This window comes from Pristiophorus japonicus, chromosome 6 (genome assembly GCF_044704955.1).
Source record: "Pristiophorus japonicus isolate sPriJap1 chromosome 6, sPriJap1.hap1, whole genome shotgun sequence".
In the NCBI taxonomy this organism is placed as follows: Eukaryota; Metazoa; Chordata; class Chondrichthyes; family Pristiophoridae; genus Pristiophorus; species Pristiophorus japonicus.
Window position 1 is genome coordinate 155,867,795 of NC_091982.1, and position 23,637 is coordinate 155,891,431.

Consider the following 23,637-nt stretch of genomic DNA (forward strand, 5'->3'; position numbering starts at 1 on the left):
GAGAGCGGGGGAACTCTTTGCGACGCTGTCTGATGACAAACTATTTTCAAAATTGGACCTGACCTCAGCTTACATGACCAAGGAGCTGGCGAGTGAGTCGAAGAAGCTGACCACCATCATGACACACAAGGGGTTGTTTGAGTATAATAGATGTCCGTTCGGGATTCGTTCGGCTGCCGCGATCATTCAGCGAAATATGGAAAGCCTCCTCAAGTCGATTCCAAGGACGGTGGTTTTTCAAAACGACATCCTCATCACGGGTCGCGATACTGAAGAACACCTCCACAACCTGGAGGAGGTGCTATGCAGACTGGACCGGGTAGGGCTGCGACTGAAAAAGGCGAAGTGCGTCTTCTTAGCTCCAGAGGTAGAATTACTGGGGAGGAGGGTAGCAGCAGACGGGATCAGACCTACTGCGTCCAAAACGGAAGCGATCCAGGTAGCACCCAGACCTCGTAACACGACGGAGCTGCGTTCGTTCCTGGGGCTCCTGAACTATTTTGGAAACTTTCTTCCCAAATTGAGCACGCTGTTAGAGCCGCCACACGTGCTCCGACGCAAAGGTCGCAATTGGGTTCTTTGGGGATAGCCAGGAAAGGGCTTTTGATAGAGCACGCAATTTGTTATGCTCCAACAAACTGTTAACGTTATATGACCCGTGTAAGAAACTTGTGTCACCTGTGACAGCCCGTCAGATTAAAGTCTGGACAAATAAAGACCCGCTACTGTCTTTAGTTAAGAAATGTGTCCTGAATGGGGACTGGGCAGCCACGTACGGGGCATGCCCTGAGGAATTTAAACCGTTTCATAGGCGCAAGGATGAACTCTCGATTCAGGCTGATTGCCTACTGTGGGGAAACCGAGTAGTCATGCCCCAGATGGGCAGAGAGGTGTTTATCAGAGAACTTCACAATGAGCACCCGGGCATTGTTATGATGAAGGCAATTGCCAGGTCACACGTTTGGTGCCCAGGGATAGATGCAGACCTGAAACTTTGTGTTCGCAGGTGCAACACGTGTGCTCAGCTGGGCAACGCACCCAGGGAAGCTCCCCTTAGCCCCTGGTCCTGGCCCGCCAAACCATGGTCATGCATCCATGTGGACTACGCAAGTCCTTTCATGGGAAAAATGTTTTTGGTTGTAGTAGACGCCTACTCCAAATGGATTGAGTGTGCCATTTTAAATTCAAGCACATCCTCTGCCACAGTAGAAAGTCTACGGGCAGTGTTCGCCGTCCATGGTCTACCGGATGTCTTGGTCAGCAACAATGGCCCGTGCTTCACAAGCACTGAATTCCAGGACTTCATGGCAGGCAACGGAATCAACCATGTCAGAACGGCACCGTTCAAGCCGGCCTCAAACGGCCAGGCGGAACGAGCAGTGCAGATAATCAAACAGGGGATGCTCAGAATCCAAGGGGGTTCTTGGATGATGTGGAATCTATATGGGTAGAGCTGCAGAACACCAAAGGGCAAAAAACGTTAGTGGGAGTTGTGTACAGACCTCCAAACAGTAGTAGTGATGTTGGGGAGGGCATCAAACAGGAAATTAGGGGTGCATGCAATAAAGGTGCAGCAGTTATAATGGGTGACTTTAATATGCACATAGATTGGGCTAGCCAAACTGGAAGCAATACGGTGGAGGAGGATTTCCTGGAGTGCATAAGGGATGGTTTTCTCGACCAATATGTCGAGGAACCAACGAGGGGGGAGGCCACCTTAGACTGGGTGTTGTGTAATGAGAGAGGATTAATTAGCAATCCCATTGTGCGAGGCCCCTTGGGGAAGAGTGACCATAATATGGTGGAATTCTGCATTAGGATGGAGAATGAAACAGTTAATTCAGAGACCATGGTCCAGAACTTAAAGAAGGGTAACTTTGAAGGTATGAGGCGTGAATTGGCTAGGATAGATTGGCGAATGATACTTAAGGGGTTGACTGTGGATGGGCAATGGCAGACATTTAGAGACTGCATGGATGAATTACAACAATTGTACATTCCTGTCTGGCGTAAAAATAAAAAAGGGAAGGTGGCTCAACCGTGGCTATCTAGGGAAATCAGGGATAGTATTAAAGCCAAGGAAGTGGCATACAAATTGGCCAGAAATAGCAGCGAACCTGGGGACTGGGAGAAATTTAGAACTCAGCAGAGGAGGACAAAGGGTTTGATTAGGGCAGGGAAAATGGAGTACGAGAAGAAGCTTGCAGGGAACATTAAGGCGGATTGCAAAAGTTTCTATAGGTATGTAAAGAGAAAAAGGTTAGTAAAGACGAACGTAGGTCCCCTGCAGTCAGAATCAGGGGAAGTCATAACGGGGAACAAAGAAATGGCAGACCAATTGAACAAGTACTTTGGTTCGGTATTCACTAAGGAGGACACAAACAACCTTCCGGATATAAAAGGGGTCAGAGGGTCTAGTAAGAAGGAGGAACTGAGGGAAATCTTTATTCGTCGGGAAATTGTGTTGGGGAAATTGATGGGATTGAAGGCCGATAAATCCCCAGGGCCTGATGGACTGCATCCCAGAGTACTTAAGGAGGTGGCCTTGGAAATAGCGGATGCATTGACACTCATTTTCCAACATTCCATTGACTCTGGATCAGTTCCTATCGAGTGGAGGGTAGCCAATGTAACCCCACTTTTTAAAAAAGGAGGGAGAGAGAAAACAGGGAATTATAGACCGGTCAGCCTGACCTCAGTAGTGGGTAAAATTATGGAATCAATTATTAAGGATGTCATAGCAGCGCATTTGGAAAATGGTGACATGATAGGTCCAAGTCAGCATTGATTTGTGAAAGGGAAATCATGCTTCACAAATCTTCTGGAATTTTTTGAGAATGTTTCCAGTCAAGTGGACAAAGGAGAACCAGTTGATGTGGTATATTTGGACTTTCAGAAGGCTTTCGACAAGGTCCCACACAAGAGATTAATGTGCAAAGTTAAAGCACATGGGATTGGGGGTAGTGTGCTGACGTGGATTGAGAACTGGTTGTCAGACAGGAAGCAAGGAGTAGGAGTAAATGGGTACTTTTCAGAATGGCAGGTAGTGACTAGTGGGGTTCTGTGCTGGGGCCCCAGCTGTTTACATTGTACATTAATGATTTAGATGAGGGGATTAAATGTAGTATCTCCAAATTTGCGGATGACACTAAGTTGGGTGGCAGTGTGAGCTGCGAGGAGGATGCTATGAGGCTGCAGAGTGACTTGGATAGGTTAGGTGAGTGGGCAAATGAATGGCAGATGAAGTATAATGTGGATAAATGTGAGGTTATCCACTTTGGTGGTAAAAACAGAGAGACAGACTATTATCTGAATGGTGACAGATTAGGAAAAGGGAAGGTGCAACGAGACCTGGGTGTCATGGTACATCAGTCATTGAAGGTTGGCATGCAGGTACAGCAGGCGGTTAAGAAAGCAAATGGCATGTTGGCCTTCATAGCGAGGGGATTTGAGTACAGGGGCAGGGAGGTGTTGCTACAGTTGTACAGGGCCTTGGTGAGGCCACACCTGGAGTATTGTGTACAGTTTTGGTCTCCTAACTTGAGGAAGGACATTCTTGCTATTGAGGGAGTGCAGCGAAGATTCACCAGACTGATTCCCGGGATGGTGGGACTGACCTATCAAGAAAGACTGGATCAACTGGGCTTGTATTCACTGGAGTTCAGAAGAATGAGAGGGGACCTCATAGAAATGTTTAAAATTCTGGCGGGTTTAGACAGGTTAGATGCAGGAAGAATGTTCCCAATGTTGGGGAAGTCCAGAACCAGGGGTCACAGTCTAAGGATAAGGGGTAAGCCATTTAGGACCGAGATGAGGAGAAACTTCTTCACCCAGAGAGTGGTGAACCTGTGGAATTCTTTACCACAGAAAGTAGTTGTGGCCAATTCACTAAATATATTCAAAAGGGAGTTAGATGAAGTCCTTACTACTCGGGGGATCAAGGGGTATGGTGAGAAAGCAGGAAGGGGGTACTGAAGTTTCATGTTCAGCCATGAACTCATTGAATGGCGGTGCAGGCTAGAAGGGCTGAATGGCCTGCTCCTGCACCTATTTTCTATGTTTCTATGTTCCCTACAAAGCCGCTTATCACGCCTCCTGTTGGCCAATAGATCCCGACCACACTCGCTCACATGGATTCCACCCGCAGAGCTGCTAATGAAAAGGATGCTCAAAACCAGGTTATCCCTTATACACCCGACTATGAAAGAAATTGTTGAGAACAGGCATCAGTCACAATGTGACTACCATGACAGGAATGCGAGGGCGCAACGTATTGATGTCAATGACCCTGTTTTTGTCCTTAATTACGCTGCAGGGCCCAAATGGCTTGCAGGCACTGTGATTGCCAAAGAGGGGAATAGGGTTTTGGTAGTTAAACTTACCAATGGACAAATCTGCCGCAAACACGTGGGTCAAACTAAAAGGAGGTTCAGCAACCCCATAGAAGAAGCAGAGGAAGAACACGACGTAGAGTTTACTCCACCACAGGTGACCGAACACCGGAACCAAGTGGAGGAGAGCCCAGTCACTGTGGGCAGTCCGGACAGGCCTGAGGCACCGCAAACAGCAGACACTCAGGCCAGCGCCCAACAATCGGAGCCCCAACTCAGGCGCTCTACAAGGGAGCGTAAACCACCAGAGAGACTTAACCTGTGATCCCAATAAGACTTTGGCGGGGGAGGTGATGTCATGTATTCAACTATCATTGCAACCCATGTATAAGCTGACCTAAGTTGTCCACCTTGAGAACATTGACCACAAGGGGGTGAACTTGTGGGAGACACTCCTAACCTGGACTTTTAGGCATAAAAGGGGAAGCTCCACCCACCTTCATCACTTGAGGTCTTGGTAATAAAGGTAACTGGTCACAGAATGACCTTCTCTCAAGTATGGGCCTTGTGTGTATTTATACTGTATAGTAAGGACATATCAGCTTTTAAGCAAGTACACAGCCAGAAAAAGGGGGAGAGGTGGGGGGAATGCAGGAAAGGAACAATGGTCTTGCAACCCTGATTCCATAACCTTGATAGCTCATCTGTGACAGCAGCTCGGACAGTGTAGCACTCACTCAGTACTGCACTGAAGTGTCAGACTGGATTACGTGCTCAAGTCTCTGGAGTGAGACTTAAACCCAAAACCCAAAAGGTGCGACAGTACTACCCACTGAGCCACGGCTGGCACCTGGAGAGCGAGTGCAGTGGCTGGCCTACCAAGCCCATTGGGCTTCCTACACTGTGCCAATACATTTAAAGAAAAATATAAATATAAAGGAGAGAGACACACATAAAGTCCACCACAGTGAGAATTCGTCAATTCACAAGATATGTGCAGGAAGTTCACGAGCTCGATTGACGTCACGCAGAGAGACCTTCGGTGAAGAGCAGATGGGATTACATAAAAGTGATTTGGGGATCCAGGTACACATAAGAAACATAAGAACAGAAGAAATAGGAGCAGGAGTAGGCCATTTGGACCCTCGAGCCTGCTCTGCCCTTCAGTAAGATCATGGCTGATCTGATCTTGGCCCCAACTCCACTTCCCCGCCCGCTCTCCATAACCCTTGACTCCCATATCATTCAAAAATCTGCCTTAAATATATTCAATGGCCCAGCCTCCACAGCTCCCTGGGGTAGAAAATTCCAAAAATTCACAACCCTCTGAGAGAAGAAATTCCTTTTCATCTCCATTTTAAACGGAAGACTCCTTATTCTGAAACTATACCCCCTCGTTCTAGATTCCCTACGAGGGGAAATATCCTCTCTGCATCTACCCTATCAAGCCCCCTCAGAATCTTATACTTTTCAATAAGATCACCTCTCATTCTTCTAAACTCCAATGAGTAGAGGCCCAACCTGCTCAACCGTTCTTCATGAGACAACCCCTTCATCTCAGGAATCAACCTCGTGAATCTTCTCTGAACTGCCTCCAATGCAAGTATGTCCCTCCTTAAATAAGGAGACCAAAACTGTATGCAGTACTCCAGGTGTGGCCTCACCACAGTTGTAGTAGGACTACCCTACTTTTATACTCTATCCCCCTTGCAATAAAGGCCAACATTCCATTTGCCTTCCTGATTACTTGTTGTACCTGCATACTAACTTTTTGTGTTTGTGTTAATACTGGCCTCAGTAACCAATCTCGTATTGTCTCTGTTTGTAGGTCGGATCCGGAACACGCCAGAGTCGGATGATTCCATCATCGATCCCAACATCCTATCCCTGAATATTCTAACTGCTGGCTACGCACACCCATCCTTGGAGGATCGGTACGTTAGACTCTGAGCATTGAGCGAGAGAGTCACTCGTGCCCAATTTGACACTGCCTGGTTTTTACCCACTGCAAATTACATAGTATTTTATTTTTAACATTCTCAAATGATTTCCAGATTTCTCCTCTTCTCTTCGATTCCAAGTACTCTCACTTGTTGGTTCCTTTCCCTCAAACCCCGTCTCATTTATTCAGGGCCGCAAGGGCAGGTCAATCCATCAGCTGCTCCCAGTGCAGTTTTTCCCTTTTTAACATCAAAATCCTTCATAACTCTGCACGATTCTGAGGTACAGCATAGGGTTAGATACAGAGAATAGCTCCCTCTACAGTGTCTCAACAAACAGTTCCAGATTAGATATGCTCATTCTGCACTATCCCAGTAAGTACTCCCAGGTCAGGTACACCATGGGTTAGATACAGAGTAAATCTCCCTCTAACACTGCCCCTTCAAACACTCCCAGCACAGGTAGAGCACGGCTTAGATACAGAGTAAAGCTTCCTCTACACTATCCCATCAAATACTCCCAGGGCAGGTACAGCACGGGTTAGATACAAAGTAAAGCTCCCTCTACACTGTCCCATCAAACACTCCCAGGGCAGGTACAGCACGGGTTAGATACAGAGTAAAGCTCCCTCTACACTGTCCCATCAAACACTCCCAGGGCAGGTACTGCACGGGTTAGATACAGAGTAAATCTCCCTCTACACTGTCCCATCAAATATTCCCAGCACAGGTATAACACGGGTTAGATACAAAGTAAAGCTCCCTCCATACTGTCCTATCAAACACTCCAAGATCAGATACAACGCAGATTATATGTAGAGTAAAGCTCCATCTACACTGCCGCATCAACACTCCCAGGTTGGGTACATCATGGGTTAGAGATAGAGGAAAGCTTTGTATCTAACCCATACTGTTCCTGACCTGAGAGTGAAGGGATAGGGAGTCCTGATATCACACAGAGGATCGTGCCCTTGCATGAATACAACTCCACATCGCATGCAGACACCCCATAGACAGCAAGAAAGTGAGAGTGCAAATCAATGTTAATTAATACACAAGATAATTGGCACTTTGAAAAGAGTTCAAACGATAATTTAATCAAAAATGTTATCTTTTTATGCTTAACTTTGCTTCTGTTGCTTTGCGAGTTTACCTGAGCACACTGATTGGGTTGCGGTTTAGTAGCTGGCTGGATGGCGTCCGTTATTCTGCACATAGTGGATTTGTAGCTACTCAGTGTTTCCTACCCCTTGCAAAATTGGAATGTGTTTTCCTTCCTTTTGTAAAGATTTGAAAAATAGTGGTGTTATTCTACTGTTCATACTGAAGGTGATTGAGGGTCAAGGTTGCACATGTGAGATGGGGTGGGGCGCGGAGCGAGTGGAAATAACAATAAACATCACCAATCTTGTCAACGTTTACAGAGTAAGTATTCTCACCACTGCCACCACTGTAGGAGAGGAAAATCCAGAGATGTAAACCCCTGGGGAATAACAGGGGCCAGATACCAAGATCGACATCTTTCCGAGTATTGTCTTAGAGAATTCTAAAGTCCAGCAACAGGCAACATCAGTGTACAAGGTGCACCTCATGTTACAGGCACCTTATGAGTTAAAACCCAGGAGCATCTCTGTATACTTGATGTATGTTTATATGTGTATTTATATGTATACGATGCTTGGTGTGATCCTATTCTTGGGTTAATCCAACATGCCGTTTAATCCATTTGATCAAGTTGACAGGCTTTGCAGCATATGCATCAGTTGAGGAGGGGCCGGTGGTTTGCTAAAATGTGAGGTGCAGACCTCCGCCCCACTACCTGTAGATATCCCTACTCCCACCTCGGAAGACGCATCTCTTTTAGTGACTCAACCACCCGGCTTGCAATCTCTCGCAAGTATTACTGGTTACGAGATGGCAGTTAGCCCTCTGTGCATGCCATTTCTGAAACAACTTGTTTTATATGTGGTTCTACACCTCGATTTAAATATCTGCTGTCATTTAGACTCTGTGCTGACTTTCATGTCCGAGGGTGCCACTGTTGTCAGACTCCAGTCAGTTTACATTATAGACCCAGCACAGATCAGCAGGAAGGATTCATGCCTTACTGAAAATCAGCCTCCTGCCTATAGTTGAGTATAGAGCAGTATTGACACATAAGCTGTGGAGACTTCAAAGTGCTCCAGGCTTATAAAGGGAAACTAAAAGCAAATTGAACCCAAATCTCCACTTTGGCATTTGTTTCATTATTTGACCTCTTTAGAAAATAGAATGTTCGGAACAGGCAAAGGCCTCAAGGCCCAACAGGCCCACTGCTTTGCCAGAGACTGATTCCACTATCTTATCATATCCTCCAATCTCCTCTCTTCAGGAACAATTGTCTCTTGACCCTATTTATAAGACACCCTTTAATGTTCTTCCCTGGTAATCTGTTCCACAACTCAGTAGCCCTTTGGGTGAAAAGGTTCTCTCCCTTCTCGTTCCTAACATTCTGATTTTTAACTTGTGGCCCTGTGATTTGAATCTCTTCGCTCAGCCCCAGTGACTGGATATTGTCCTTTTCAGAGTTTGAGAGGCAAGATGCCTCAATTCATCAGTGCACTGCAATGTTGGAAAGCAGCACCTCCTTTCAGACCAATAACTAGTCACTTTGCTCTGGGGCAGTACAGTAATGCTCAGTAGGGAGAATCTATATCATTCCATTGGTATCGTGGAGTTTTCATGATCACTAAGGGACCATCTGTAAATGTCATCCTTTTTGCAATGGTATCATTTGGTTTTCTCTCTTTCCCCTTCCATTAATGTAGTTCAAGAGCTTCTGAAAAATTGGTTTTTATTTCTGTATCTATTGAAGATTTCTGTATCTATTGATACTAGCTCTTCCCTGTACATGGTGCGCTATTTTAAAAATGATTAGTTATGGATGGAACCATAGACTGTTGGCTCCCAGGTTAGAGAAGATCTGTGCCATGAACACCAACTCAGCATTTAGATATCAGAATCCAAAACGACAAAACCTAACATTCTGCATGCAAATTAATATAAGCAGAATTGGATTATACTGTGTTTTAGACACTGTTCTTTCACACTCTGGGACTGGGTGGTACAGTGGGTCACACACTGTCCTTTCACACTCTGAGACTGGGTGGTAGTTTGTTAGAACAGTGGTAGAGACTTTAGCCACGATATTCATGGGGCGGGAGCAGGCGGAGAAGTTTGTGATGGGTGTACGGATTTTCCGCACCTCCTGCTGAAATTAACTGCAAGGCACCTTTTAAATTTTTTCACAAGGTTTCCAAACTGACAGCAAGCTTGATGGACAGGCCGCCTCTCTGTTGGGTGGGAATGCCCACAGCGCAAAGCTTCAGCCGGGGAGTAGTGAGGAGAAAGGGGGGAGGAGTCAGTGATCGTGGGGACGCAGGGGCTTGTGATCTGGTGGAGAGATTGTCAGGGGGGAGATCATGGTCAGGGGGGCCAGAGAGATCATGTTCATGTGGGGTTGCGGGTGGGAGGGCAGGTCATGTTCGGGGGCGATCTCCTGTTCAGGGGGAAAGATCGTGGTCAGCGGGGGGAGATCAGGTTCAGGGGTTCAGGGGTGATTATGGTCAGGTGGGAGAGCCTGGAAGTGAGGGGGCGGGGGGGTTCTGGAATCGCAGGTCGGGGGTTCTGATGATGGTGGGGAGGGAAGCAGCTAAGATCGTTCGGGCAGGGGGCAACACTTCCGCTCCTCCGGTCCAACAAGCAGTGCTGGAAAGGCACTTGCCTCATGGATCCGGCCATTCCCCCCTCCTTTTACCTACCGGGTTTCTCGAGGCCCGGGAAACCCAGCCGAAATGGACGAAAAGTAAAAATCTTGTTAAATGGAGGCTTGCAGCCTCCTTAAAAGCTTTTACTTACCCACCTGCCTCCTCAGAGCGGATTGGTCGCCCGCCTCCGTCAAATCCGGAAGTGGTGTCGGGTTTGACATTTTTTATATTTTTACTTCTCACTTGCAGCCAACGCACCCGATCTTGGTGATTAACCCCCCCCGACCCCACCCCTGCGCCCCTGGGGTCAGTAAGACCAGGGAAATGGGGAGAAATAAATTCAGGAAAATTGTAGGTTGAGCAGCATCATGCAGTAACAATTGAATGATTTATTTAATGTGCAAAACTCTTTCTAAAGGTAATTATTTTATCTATTCTACTAACCCTTTCTGATAAATGTGACAAGGGTGAGGCTTTTAAAACAGGAAAACTCTACATAATTAGAAAATTGATTGGTTTGGTTTGTGTAAAGGAAAGTGTGAGTCTGTGTGAATATGAGTGAGTTTGTGTATGAGTGTGTGTGACTATGAATGAGTTTGTGAGTGAGTGTGAGACTGAGTAACTGTGTGTGTGTGTGTGTGTGTGTGAGACACAGATAGCGCATGAACAGGAGAGAATATGTCTAAGAGTGTGTGAGTGTGAACATGAGATTGTGTGTGCGTATACATGTGAGAATGTGTGTATGCTACCTGTGATTGTTTTTTTCATACTAGCTGCTGCAGTGAATGTGCTAATGCTCTACAAAGCAAATGGTCAAAGTTCCTTCTGCTTCATCCCTGTTATGTACCACCTGTGGACATTGTTACTGCCGCAGACATAGAAGGTCACTAAACAGCTCAGACTGGCTGAAGCATCTGTCAGTCAGTTGACAACATAGGCCCCTCCCAGAATAGCGTGGATACTTGGAAAAATGTTCTGCCCAGGATAAGCAGAGAAGGTTATCAGGCAGGCAGTTTCACTGTCTGATCACATTGCTTGCTGGCAGTGGTGAGCCAATACCAGCCAGGTTTAGGCAGCATTGTATCCAAACAAAATGGCTGCCTAAGCCAAACAGAACTTTAGTTGTGATTGGTCAGGTGCAATAATTGTTTTCCCAGTCTGCAACTTAGCAGACCAGCTTTTGAATAATGGATCCAGGGCTTTTAAAAAACATAATAAGAGACAAAGGGGGTCGAACTTCAACCTCCATAAATATGATTGCGAAATGAAAAGTTCATTACTCTTGTGAAATGCAGGAATCAGTTCTGAAGAGCTTCCTCAGCAGAACAGCAATCATACTCAGGCCCCTGATCCCACTCCCTGCCCTGTCCTGCCCTATCCTGCTTCCTGTTCAGCTTTGGGCTTGCCAAAAATGGCCAGCACAATTTTGTGCACGGCTAAGCTTTGTGATCCAGCTACAACACTACAGTACCTGATCTGACTTCAACACAAAGTGTAGATTTCTTTTCTACTAGAGAGTCATTGGCCGTCATATTCTGTACTTGAAGGTGAGATCTGCCGTGGTGCTGGAAAGAAAGGCACAATACAACACAGTATTGAGGTCTCGCCCATTCTTGAGTGCTCCGTTTGCCATGAATTAATAATTTGACTGAAAATCAAAACATTGTGTAAAAAAAAAGCAAGGAACTTTAACTGTTATGTAAGATGGTCCCAAACAAAGCTGCTTAATGAATCTTAGTGACCTTCTATCTCCTAGAACATAGCTTTGCTACAGGGTCTGCTGAAGGCCCAAAGCTTCTATATGTGCTTTGCTTTATGATGTTACCGTCACCTCCAATACGTTATTGAGTCTACTAACAAGGTATTGTTTTTGTGTTTTTGCAGGCAATTTCTTGATTCGGATATGCCTAGGTATTTTTTGTTTTAAATGCTTAAGATATTTATTTCTCGACAGCTTTCAGGCATCGAACTCCCATCGAAACCTTTGGTTTTCTTTGATTTCATCTTCATTTATTTGGACAGTTTGTTTCCTTTCACTTTTCCTCTTCTCACCACATTCTGCAAAGACCTGCCAGGCATTGCCAGTCTGATTCGGTTTGAAGCCCGATTCCATTAGCTCTGAGGAGGCTGCATGTAGCGCTTGCGATGGCTGTGATATGTGGGCTGGCGTATCGCTAAGGACTGAGGGTGGGTCAGGGGGAGCTTTTCTGCTGCTACTTCATTCCCTTAAGTTTTATTTTTGGCAGGGGAATGTGGGCGGTCAGTGCGTGTATGTAAAATGTTGCACGGTCAATCCTTTCAGTTGCGGCAGGCTTCAGTATTACATGGTGTGAAAAGCTTAACTTACGATGTGCTGAGTTGAAGTTCGTATGGCACTGCAAGGAAGTTGGCCTACCCATTAAATGGGCTAACTTGAGCACAAGCTGTGAGGTGTTGTTACTATTGCTCAAGGGCCAGTCAAGGGCCCTCATCCAACAAACCATTTGAGGCAGCGGAGATTTGTACAGCAATAAGGAAAAGCCTGGACAATCATGGTTTCCTTACAGATCAGTTGGGTATGAGGTAGAGGGATAGAAATTTAGGGTCTCAAAAAGACCTGTAATTGCCCGTTTGCGGTGGCCATTCTTAAAATTCGATTGGCCGCTGCTTTGGGGTCAACTGGCCGACCCGACCTAAATTTAGGTTGGGGATTTTTCGGCCTGGACCCCTTATCCCGCCCGATTCTGGTGGCCACTGAAAGCGAGTCATCAGGGGTTTCACCGCCAGTTTTATTACATAAAAATACTTACCTTCCGATATTCATCTCCATCCGTCGCTCCCCCGCCGTGCGGTACCCCGACAGGTTTTTCTGTCGGTGCACCCTCTCCGCACTGAGTGCGGCCTGGCAGTGTGGCGACCCTTAAAGGGGAGGGCTCACTGCCGCGGCCGAAATGTAAAACTTTTTGCCGGCCGACTTCCCAATCGGCCGGCAAAATACTGCCCCCGAGTTCGGCCGGGCCACCAATCTTGGGTGCCAGGCCGCTGGCCCGGTCGAAACCCTGCCTGGTGGCCCAGTGGCCGAAGGTTTAAAATGACAGAATCTCTCCCCTTTAACGGAGGGGAGAGAGTGTGGTGACACACATACGCTGTGACATCACCACTACTCCACCACTGATTGACAGCGGCAGAGTTCCTGTCCGACCGATTTTCAGCCAGTCAGCCTGGCTTTAAGTCTATGGCCCGCCCTCATTAAGAGTTATTTCCTATGGGACTTTGAAAACATTTCAAAGTCCTGAAAATGGCTCTTCCGACCGCATCAGAGTTCCCAGAGGTGAGCACCACTCTAAAAATCATAGGTGTGCCAGTTTTCTTACACACCTGAATTTTGGCCCCAGAGAGTCTGCAGCAACATATTAACCCCTTAGAGGTCACATACAATAGACAATCTCTAAGCTGAATCTGATCATTTGTTGACTGTGGCACCGCAAACACTGTCTAATTAATTTGGTTGTGGGGTCCAAATAAAACACACCTTTTCCCCCTTTTATAATTTTATGGAGTTTCTGTTCATTCAGCAGGGTAAGGGTTACTCACTGTGTAACTGTATAGAATTCTTGTTTTTTCAGCAGGGTAAGGGTTATTCACTGTGTAACTATGGAGTTCCTGTTCATTCAGCAGGATGAGGGTTAATCACTGTGTAATGGTATGGAGTTACTGTTTATCCAGCAGGGTAAGGATTTCTCACTCTTCCCACTCTATCTGTGCGGAGTTCCTGTTCAGTCAGCAGGATAAGGGTTTCCCACTGTATCTGTGTAGATTTCCTGTTCAGTCAGCGGGGTAAGGGTTTCCCACTGTATATGTGTAGATTTCCTGTTCAGTCAACGGGGTAAGGGTTTCCCAATGTATCTGTGTAGATTTCCTGTTCAGTCAGCAGGGTAAGGGTTTCCCACTGTATCTGTGTAGATTTCCTGTTCAGTCAGCGGGGTAAGGGTTTCCCACTGTATCTGTGTAGATTTCCTGTTCAGTCAGCGGGGTAAGGGTTTCTCACTGTATCTGATTGGAGTCAGTGTTTATCCAACAGTGTAGGGATTCACTCATTGTAACTACATGGAGCCTCTGCTTGTTCAGCTGTGTAAGGATTACTTATTGTGCTCGGAGTTGCTGTTCAGAATGTAAGAGTCTTAAAAACAGAAAACAACCATTCGATCAAATAAGCCGGTTCATTTTTCCAAGATCACACCTTGCTATTTCTGTCAATCCTTCTCTCCTATTGAACCCATGGATACTATTTGCTTCAGTGACCTTCCAAATGGTCCTCAACTCTATTAATTTTTGTGTAAAAACTTTTGACTTCCTTTCCTGCTCCTAATGTCCTGATTTTAGCTTCTGTGTCCTGGTATTTGAAGCCTTTAGCTTGTAGGGAACAATACTCTAGAACACTTCGCAATCTGAAAGACTTCACTTTGGTTTAGGTACCTTGAAAGTTCATTGTTTTCAAGGAAACAAAACCGATTTTGTGAACCTATCCTCTGAACTTCAATTCCTGATCTCTCGAATGGTCAGCAAGGTGAGGTTACTCACTGTGGAAATATACAACATTCCTGTTTACTCAGCAGGATAAGGATTATTCACTGTGCAACTATAGAATTACTGCTACTCAGCAGGGTAAGAATCACTCACTGTGTAACTGTTTAGAGTTGCTGTTTATTCAGTAGGGTAAGCATTATCATGGTGTAGCTGTGTGGAGTTGCTGTTTATGCAGCAGATCAATGGTTACTCACTGTATAACAGTATCAAGTTGCTGTTTCTTCACCAGGGTAAGGGTTACTCACGATTTAACCATGCAGTGTAATGGTGACGCACTGTGTAACCAGGAATGGCCTGGCGGATTAAATGACCCCCGGAGGAGGATTGTTCCCATCAGCAGTGATTGAGATTGCAACGTATTTACAGACAAGATACAGTCACCATGCTCCCTCCTCAATTGTATCAGGTGACTCAGCCACACAGCTAACAGTATGTCTCATGCCCCAATCAATTCGCAATCCAGGTCTTTGCAGAATATTCTATTGCTCTCAGAGGAAACTGCACGCTAATGCTCGTTGGCAGCCTGTACTCGGCTAAGGTGGAGGGTGGTGGCTATCACTTTGCCCCTACCCTCACACCCCACCCCCCCTCCACCACTCCCCCACCCCTCTCTGTTGCTCAGGTCGGCATCACTGACATGGCATTTAACATCCTGAAGACTAAACTTCTGACATTTTTTTCTTTTTTTTCCCCTTTTGTGTTTGTCTCTGGGTTGTCTTCACTAAAAGCATAACACACGGAAATGACAATAGGTACACAGTGAACTTTTCTTTTGCTCGCTCTGTCTCTCTCTCTCTCTCTCCAGTTTGTGTCCCGTCCTTTCTTTTGTTTCACTCACTGGTATCACTTGTTTTGGTTTTATTTACCCCCCTGTCGGTGTCCTGTGCCTGTTAACCTGCTGTTCCCTCCGATGATATCTGTGCTCCTTTTACAATGTCTTTATTCAAGATTGTGATATTTCCTGTGTTCAAAGAGACAGTATTCCTTCCATCGGCCTGCAGTCAAAGTCTTTTCCATCCCTTTTGGAAACTTAAACCCAGCGGCAGAAAATAATAGGAATAAAATCAAAAAGTTGGAAATGCAGAACGGGGGCATCATTTGAAAAAAATGGAGAAACAGGTTACCATGGAAACCTTTCATCAGAAGTGATATTGTCAGGTGTGGTTGGTGGGGAAAGTCGCTTTACACGACTGGCCAAACTAAAGCGGATGGGGAGAACAACCAATGAGTCCTCAGAGTAGATAGCTCCGAAAAGCTAGCATTGACTAAGATGGTGATGGGCCGAATGGCCTCCTTCAGTGCTGTGTGTTTTACAACAATTACTGTCCCTAAGGAGGCAGCCATGGGGTTCCATAGCCTGGAAACAGATTTGACGATGCAGGAAAGAGGTATGAATGGCTGCTCGATTTCTTCAGGCCAGTTCAGGCAGGTGAAAAGAGGGGAGTTTAAACAGCTACAAAATGGAAGAGAATGAGGTGCTGAATGCCAGGAACTGATAGACAGATGAGGTCTCAAGCTCACTGTTCCACGCAACTACTGCAGGGTATCCGGGAGAAAGATGAGGCGCTGTTCATTGAGCTTGGCTGGACGAGTGTAGGAGGCGGGGGAGAATAATTGTAGCGCAGTTGATTGAGGAATTATTGGGGAAACCCTGGAGACTGGAATCTAAAGGGCTGACTCGGGTTCCTGGGAGAAGGGTCAGAACCTGCAGGGAGTGGGGAGGGGAATGGAGGGAGATGGTGAAGGTCAGGGGAATGAAAGGAAGAGGGAAGGGTAGGGGAGAGGGAAGGAAGCGTGATAGAAGAGCGATAATTGTAGTGGCCAAACAATCGCCGACCCCAGCAACAGCGTCCGTGCTGAGAGCGCAGAATCCGCCCTCTGAAACAAACCATGCAACTGCTCTGGAAATAGCAGTTCCGACACCGTGTGATGCAGATGAATGTTTCAGGTGGGACACTCAAACACGGCGAGATTGTTGCAAAGCCCGGCTTGTTTTGAGGACTTGCCAGCAGTGATGAGTTGTTCAAACGTTCCATTGTTCAGCTGGGCTGAGCTTTGCATCAAAAGGCTGGGCATTGGGGGAGAAGACCAAAGGGCGGACTCCACATCTCGCGTTGTTAGCAGGGAGCTGCACTCGAAGCAAGCGCCGCTTGGGAAATTGGGGCTGCCATATTGTGCCTCAACCTCCAATCCTCCCTTCCTTCAAGTCCAACTCCCCCACAGGAGCATAGGATCGTGGAATTACCCCAAATATTATTAGCAAATAATAGAATTCAAAGTTAAAAAGGTCATTTTTTCCCCTGTTGACATGATCGGGTGCAACATAAACGCAAGGCTTTCTTAAGATTTCTATCGCTCTTCTATCACGCTTCCTTCCCTCTCCCCTACCCTTCCCTCTTCCTTTCATTCCCCTGACCTTCACCATCTCCCTCCATTCCCCTCCCCCTCCCTCACTTCCTCTGACTTTCTTTTTCCCCCTTTCTCTCCTACTCCTTGTCCCTCTTCTCGATCTCTGTCTCTCATCCTCCCATCTTACTTCCTTACTTCCCTGTCCCTGTCTTCCCTTCAAAACTATAAGCCAGCTAATGATCCAGCCTACATTACAATATGATGAAGTGGAATGCAGTCCTGCTATACTGGTTACTGTTCCAGGTCAGCTTTTGCCTTGAAGTGGATTCAAGAACTTTACAGAATGTGAGGAACATGTTTGCAGAGGAAAGCCCAAAGATGTGTGACTGAGAAGTTTCTTAAGAGTTCGGCCAGAATTTAAAGCTCAGAGTTTCTAAATAGGAAGCACTTGGAGAAAGGGGGAGAGAGAGAATTATCTGCACTCCATAAATGTGCTTTCTTACCGCTAGTACAGAGCAGCTTTGATAGTAGCCAAGGAGAGGTCTGTGTCCTGGGACTATCCTAGATCCTGGCACGATTCTAGTTAAGGAATGGGACAGGATGAGGATTCGAAGGAGCAAGAAAACTTTCTTAAAACCTGGAGCCCCTCCTTAAGATTTCTAAGTTTGGTTGCAGTGTAAATTGAATGGAGGCTGACATTTATTACCCAGAGTCCTGCAAATATTTGCCTTTTCAAGTATATATCCAATTCCCTCTTGAAAGGTATTATTGAATCTGCTTCCACCACCTTTCAGGACACTGACTAATTATGATGAGCCCACACACAGGCCCTTAAAAGCAATACTGTACCTTTATACCTGTGGGGTCTGCCATGGTCAAGCCTGAACAATTGGGCATGCTCAGAGTTTGACCAGTGCAGTCAATCCAATATTGGGCCAGTCGTGACGGGTGCCTGGCTTGTGAATTTGAGAGCTGTGCACTGCAAGAGATGTCGAAGGACGGAGCGGAATGTATCCGGGACCTTTGCATACAAATGTTGGCCTTTCCAAGCTCAGGCATCTTGCAGGGCACCAAACTGGAAAGATTTGCAGGCCCCCCAAACATCGATCTGTCAACAATCTTATTAACATCACTCTTGTTAGTTGCTTTGATTCAGAACAAAAAGGAATGGTTTAGACAGCAGCCAAAGTGACCTGTTTTTCATATTTTAAAAAAATGGAAGTGGCTGGGAGCACTGTTAAGTGCCCTATTCATAACATCACAACAGGAAGTCAGGATGGTGTCTGAGGGTCAAAGGTTAAAGTGATGCTGGATGAACATATTGGGAGGGGAGAGGTAACACTGTCCAAATAATGGGCAGTGTAGAAAGAGCTTAATCGGTATCTAACCTCTGCAGCACCTAACCTAGGTGCGTTTGATGGGACAGTGTAGAGGGAACTTTATCCTAGATTTAATCCATGCTGTTCCTGACCTGGGAGTGTTTGATGTTGGTGCAAAAAATGCAAATTATTCCATTCTCAGGATTAATATCATGCACCTTTCAGCACAAACCCCCTTTTTAATATTTTTGGCAGCACAAAATTATTGTATACCACTTGAAGCTGATCAAAAACAGAAAATGGACATAAGGGCTCAGTCCTTCTGTGGACAGTGCTACCCCTACAGGGGTTTGTGGTCTGTTCTTTTTATGCTGCTGAATAATAGTCAGGAGTAGGCACATGAATCCAATTAGTCATTCTGTTGTTAATTTGTTCGCTGTTATTTTACCTTTGACCCTTTGACTAAGGTGTCAGCTTTGGCTCAGTGTAACACTCACTCAACTGAAGGCTGTGCATTCAAATTCTACTCCAGAGATTTGAGTGCATAATCAAGTACAGTGCTGAGGGAGTGCTACACTGTCGGAGGTGCCGTCTTTCAGATGAGACGTTAAACCGAGGCATAGTCTGCCTTCTCAGGTGAATATAACAGATCCCATAGTACTATTTCAAAGAAGAGCAGGGAGGTTTTTGCCTGTAATCCAACCAACATTTATCCCTGAACCAATACCTAAAACAGATCATCTGGTCTTGTATCTGATTGCTGTTTGTGGGACCTTGATATGCAGAAATTCGCTGCTACGTCTCCTACATTACAAAGGTGCTCTTTGCACTTGCACTGCAGAAGTGCCCCATTGGCTGTAAAGCGCTTTGGGATGTTCTGAGGTCATGAAAGGCGCTCTATAAATGCAAGTTCTTCCCTTCTTGCAGGCCATTTTAACTTCTTTCTTTACATGTCACCGAATGTAATATTTTGAATAAACAGGGTCCAGAGGAGACCAGAGCTCCATTGCTGTGTCCTGGTTGATCCGTGGAGTGGGCTGACAGTACCTGTGCTGCCCACGCCCCCCTAAGAGATTGGTCTCCTCTGTATCAAATCTGCTTAGCACCAGCGCTCCACCCCCACCGCAGCCTGGGTTCAGTCCAGTCTGATATCAGGCCAAGCAGCCACCCTCGATCCAGCTCAGTGACAATAGCTCACGGCCGCGACTGTTTTTCCTTTCTCGTTACCTTCTTTTATTTGTGTTGCTGGTTGCCTTTGGGGTCAGAATCAGGATGGCGTTAACCGGAAAGGATTAAAACGGCGGATAGAAGTTTCAGACGAACTTGCTAACGGGTTCGCTACTGGTGTCGCACATCAATATACAGGCTGCTTTTTGCCCTTGTTTCGTACCCATCCTTCCCGCTCCCCACTTATCTTCCACATCAGCCCCGTCATCTTTGAGGGCATTCTGTCCTTTTCGTTTATCCAGAGACACTCCGTCTTACCCAGACACTCCCTCTTCTAATGGGCTTGGGATTGAGACCGTGAATGCATTGAATGGGGAGTTACATAATGCATGTTCCTGAGTTGTTGAATGGTGGCTGGTGTACTCAGCCAATTCCTGACACTCTTGGCAGAACCTCACTGGAGCACTATGGACACGCTCTCTCGGGACCGGTTGCTAGTTGTGACCAGCCCAGACCGGCCCAGTCCAGCCCTGCCCCGCCCCAGGCAAGTGCACTGTGTGTACCGGAAAGGTGCTGAGATGAGTGAGCACTGTATTATTAAAATTCTCTCGTTATTTCCCCATTTAATGCCAGTAAGCATGAGTCTGCAATTCCACAGAACCAAAGCTGTATCTAGCGAGAGTATCAATTGGCTGGGCTTCAGTTTTTGATGAGCATAGTGCCAATAACTCACTGTGGCACAAAGTGGTAATCTGCTGTCATGTGGTGAGTTCGCAGTCTGAGCCCAGCAACTGTCGGGGGAGGGGGTGCTCTAGATATAGGCATTGGGTTTTGCCATGGTGGGGGAAGGGAAGGGGAAGCCAGAGTAAGAGTCGAGCAGATTTCTCCCCCACCCATCTTATGGCTGGCTGCAGAATCACCTTGGTCTTGGGGGAGGGAACCTGCTTGTCATCTCAGTCAGGGACAGTATGGAGCGGGAGGGGACCCCAAAGAGAGAAGAACCAGTTACAGAATTGTGGGTGATGTGAATTGCATTTTGGGAAACAGAACTTCCTGTTGTGGTGTTGTGTCTCTTTCTTTCACCCCAGGCCCAGCCCTGAGAGGCCCCAGTACCACCAGAGGCTGCGGCCACAGAGGAATCCTTGGACTGGCCAGCCTTCCTCTCAACACAATGGCGGAGACAAAATCTGACAGGATTTCACTGGGCCAGAAAAATCAAACAACTTTTAATTCTAAGTGATCACAGGCACTAAACTTACATGTTGTGTTGTGATAATCATATGATCACTAAGAGGGTGTCAGTAAATGGTTATCTGCTTCTGGTCTGAAACCATTGCCTCTACCTGACCAATGCATCAAGTGGTTTATTATACAGTAATACTCAGGGTGAGATGCTGGAGTTTTATTTGCCATTGCCTCTTAGTGTAGGCCCGCTATTGTCACCATGGTTACATCAAGAACGTGCATCCATTTGGCATCAATCTAAAATTAGGGTTCTGACTGGCTGTGGAAACTAGCCATAAAGTCTGCAGTTTGGTCGCAAAATATTATTTTTATTTCAATTAAGTTAAAATGCACCAGGAACCACTCTTGCTGCAACAGGAGGAGCTATTCCTGAGCCGTGCTTTACAGAGGGTTTGTAAAATGATATTTGTTATAACACAAGAATTTAGAGGCGATGAAAATGACATTTTTTCATAGACGTCATAGTGTTGGGTCTGTTGTCTTTGTAATACTACTTTGTAATGTCGCTTTTCAGTTCAGCAAATGCACCCCCGCCCCTCCTGGTCAATGTTTGAGGGTTTTCCCCTGGGTTTCTGGCCAATCCCCTCAGTCAAGAAGCCAACATCAGTGGTATGAAGGCACAACCTGCTCCTTCCTTCCTGAACTGACTCCCGCTGGAATGCTTGAATATGGGCACAGGGTGAGAAGGCAAGCCCTCCTTTCCTCCAGCCTGCAGACCGGACAGAACAATTGGGGCTGAGTGGTGGGGTCCACGACAGCTTTGTGCATGGATTCTGCGCTCCGGGGCCTTAACCTCAACTGGCAACCAACCCCGACCTCCCCACCTCACTCGTCTCTGCCTTTCATTACTACAAACACATCTCAGCTGCTTCTTATTCCTCTGATTACATCACTCAAAGAAGGGGAGGCTCACTATCACAGCACATGTTGGAAAGCAAGTAGTTACTCAGAATTATCATTACATCAGTTGGCTCTGTTCTGTTTCAGTATTCAGCATTTGTGTATAATCATGAGCAGTGACAGTATAATCAGAGTGAGTTACTGAGTGACAGTGTGAGGGAGCTTGATTAACATCAGTCGCGATACAGTGAGTAACATAGGGTGCTGGGGATGGATTACTGAGTGACAGCGTGAGGGAGCTGGATTATCAATAGAAATACAGTCAGTAACATCGCGCTGCGGGAGGGGTTACTGAGTGACCGTGTGAGGGGCTGGATTAACATCAGTAAAGATACAGTCAGTAACACAGGGTGCTGGGGAAAGGTTACAGAGTCTGACAGTGTGAGGGAACTGGATTAACACCAGTGGAGATACAGTCAGTAACACAGAATGTTAGCTGGGAGGGGTTATTGATGTTAAGCATGTGAAGGAAGTAGCTCAATATCAGGAGAGATGCAAAGCCATGATTGACTAGGTAGGTTTTGAGAATGTGTTTGAAAACGGGGCAAAAAACATTATGGCAACTGAAGTGTCTTGAAAAGAAAGTGAGCACAAAGTGCTGTGATTGAAGAAATGAAAAGCAACTGAGGGAAACGATGTGAGGCACGGTGTTCCACATGGGCTGCTCTATTTAAGATCCCAAATTACATGCAGCTCTTCAAACTAGATTTAAGAGTCAGACCTATATCATGTTATGGGGAGTAGGGGGAGCCTCTGTTATGAGGACAATCGCAAGTCGCAGCAGTGAGCAGGATACTGGAGTCACGTTAAGCAGCTTCCCCTCTCCCAGCAGGAAACAATGGGTTTTCCCATTTATTTCCCCCCATTTTAAACCACAAAAAGAATTGTGAGTGGGAGCGAACGGCCTCGTGTACAAAATTGATGTATGTGACCCCCTGGGGGCTGCACACTGCCGTGGCGAGGTGTTTTAGGGCCGAGTGCACCCGACCGACCTATCAGCCCCGAATATACCCTATTCTCAACCAGATTGCCATTTTCCACATCAGGACCTGAGAAATTTTAGGTCGATAAGAATGATGAGAAATCTGGAGTAAGATCTGAAAATACACTGCAGGCCAGTCAGCATCTGAAAGAGAAAAGACAGGCTAAACATTCCAGGTGGGGCCTTATCTTTGAAGGGTCCTACCCCAAACATTGCCTTGTCTTCTGTTTCAGATGCTGGGCCACCCGCTGTGTATTCCCAGCATTCCCTACTACGTTTTAATTTCCAGGAATAATTCCTGATAACTAAACATGCAGCAATCGCTCCTTGATGAGAGGCTCCTTTATGTCGAATGCGTTGGGTTCCTGCCTGCTGCGTTTGATGTGCCCCCATAGCAGGGCGGCTGACCTCCAAGAGCCTGTCGGTGATGGAGGAGCTGGTGTTGAGGGTGTTTTGAGTGTCAGCAATTATAGCATCTCTACTCTACATATACCACAAAGCCCTGGAATGTCCCCAGTATCTTTGTCCACCATTAAATGCCACTTACTGTATTTTATGAGTGGTCTAGGCTCCCCACCTCTCAAAAAAAGGGATTCTCAGTGAGGAACATAGGAACTGGAGTAGGCCATTCAGCCCCTCGAGCCTGTTCTGCCATTCAATTAGATCATGACTGATCTGTATCTCAACTCCATTTACCTATCTTGGTTCAATATCCCTTGATATCCTCAGCGAACAAAAATGTTATCGATCTCAGTTTTGACATTTTCAATTGACCCTCAGCCTCAACAGCTTTTTGGGGGAGGGAGTTCCAGATTTCCACTACTCTTTGTGTGAAGAAGTGCTTCCTGACATCATCCCTGAATGGCCTAGCTCTAATTTTAAGATTATGTCCCCTTGTTCTAGACTCCCCCAGCAGACAAAATAGTTCCCTCTGTCGACCCTATCAAATATCTCCTTTAATCACCTCAATTAGATCACCCCTTCATTTTCTCGACTCAAGTGATGCAAGCTTAGTCTGTGCCTTGGGCAGTAAATTGAAACCGCCTCTATACCCAGCCTATTAACTTACACACCCAATCCTGATAGTTCACC

The 23,637-nt window shown here is 46.3% G+C and overlaps 1 protein-coding gene across 2 annotated transcripts in view; it reads left to right on the forward strand.

The window, feature by feature from the left end:
• Positions 1–23,637, forward strand: part of kif1aa (kinesin family member 1Aa) — a 511,950-nt gene that overhangs the window by 443,180 nt on the left and 45,133 nt on the right. For both annotated transcript variants that reach the window (XM_070882200.1, XM_070882201.1), the window contains exon 35: positions 6,160–6,265. In XM_070882200.1, coding sequence (XP_070738301.1) covers positions 6,160–6,265 — 106 coding nt within the window. The remainder of the gene's footprint in view (positions 1–6,159; positions 6,266–23,637) is intronic.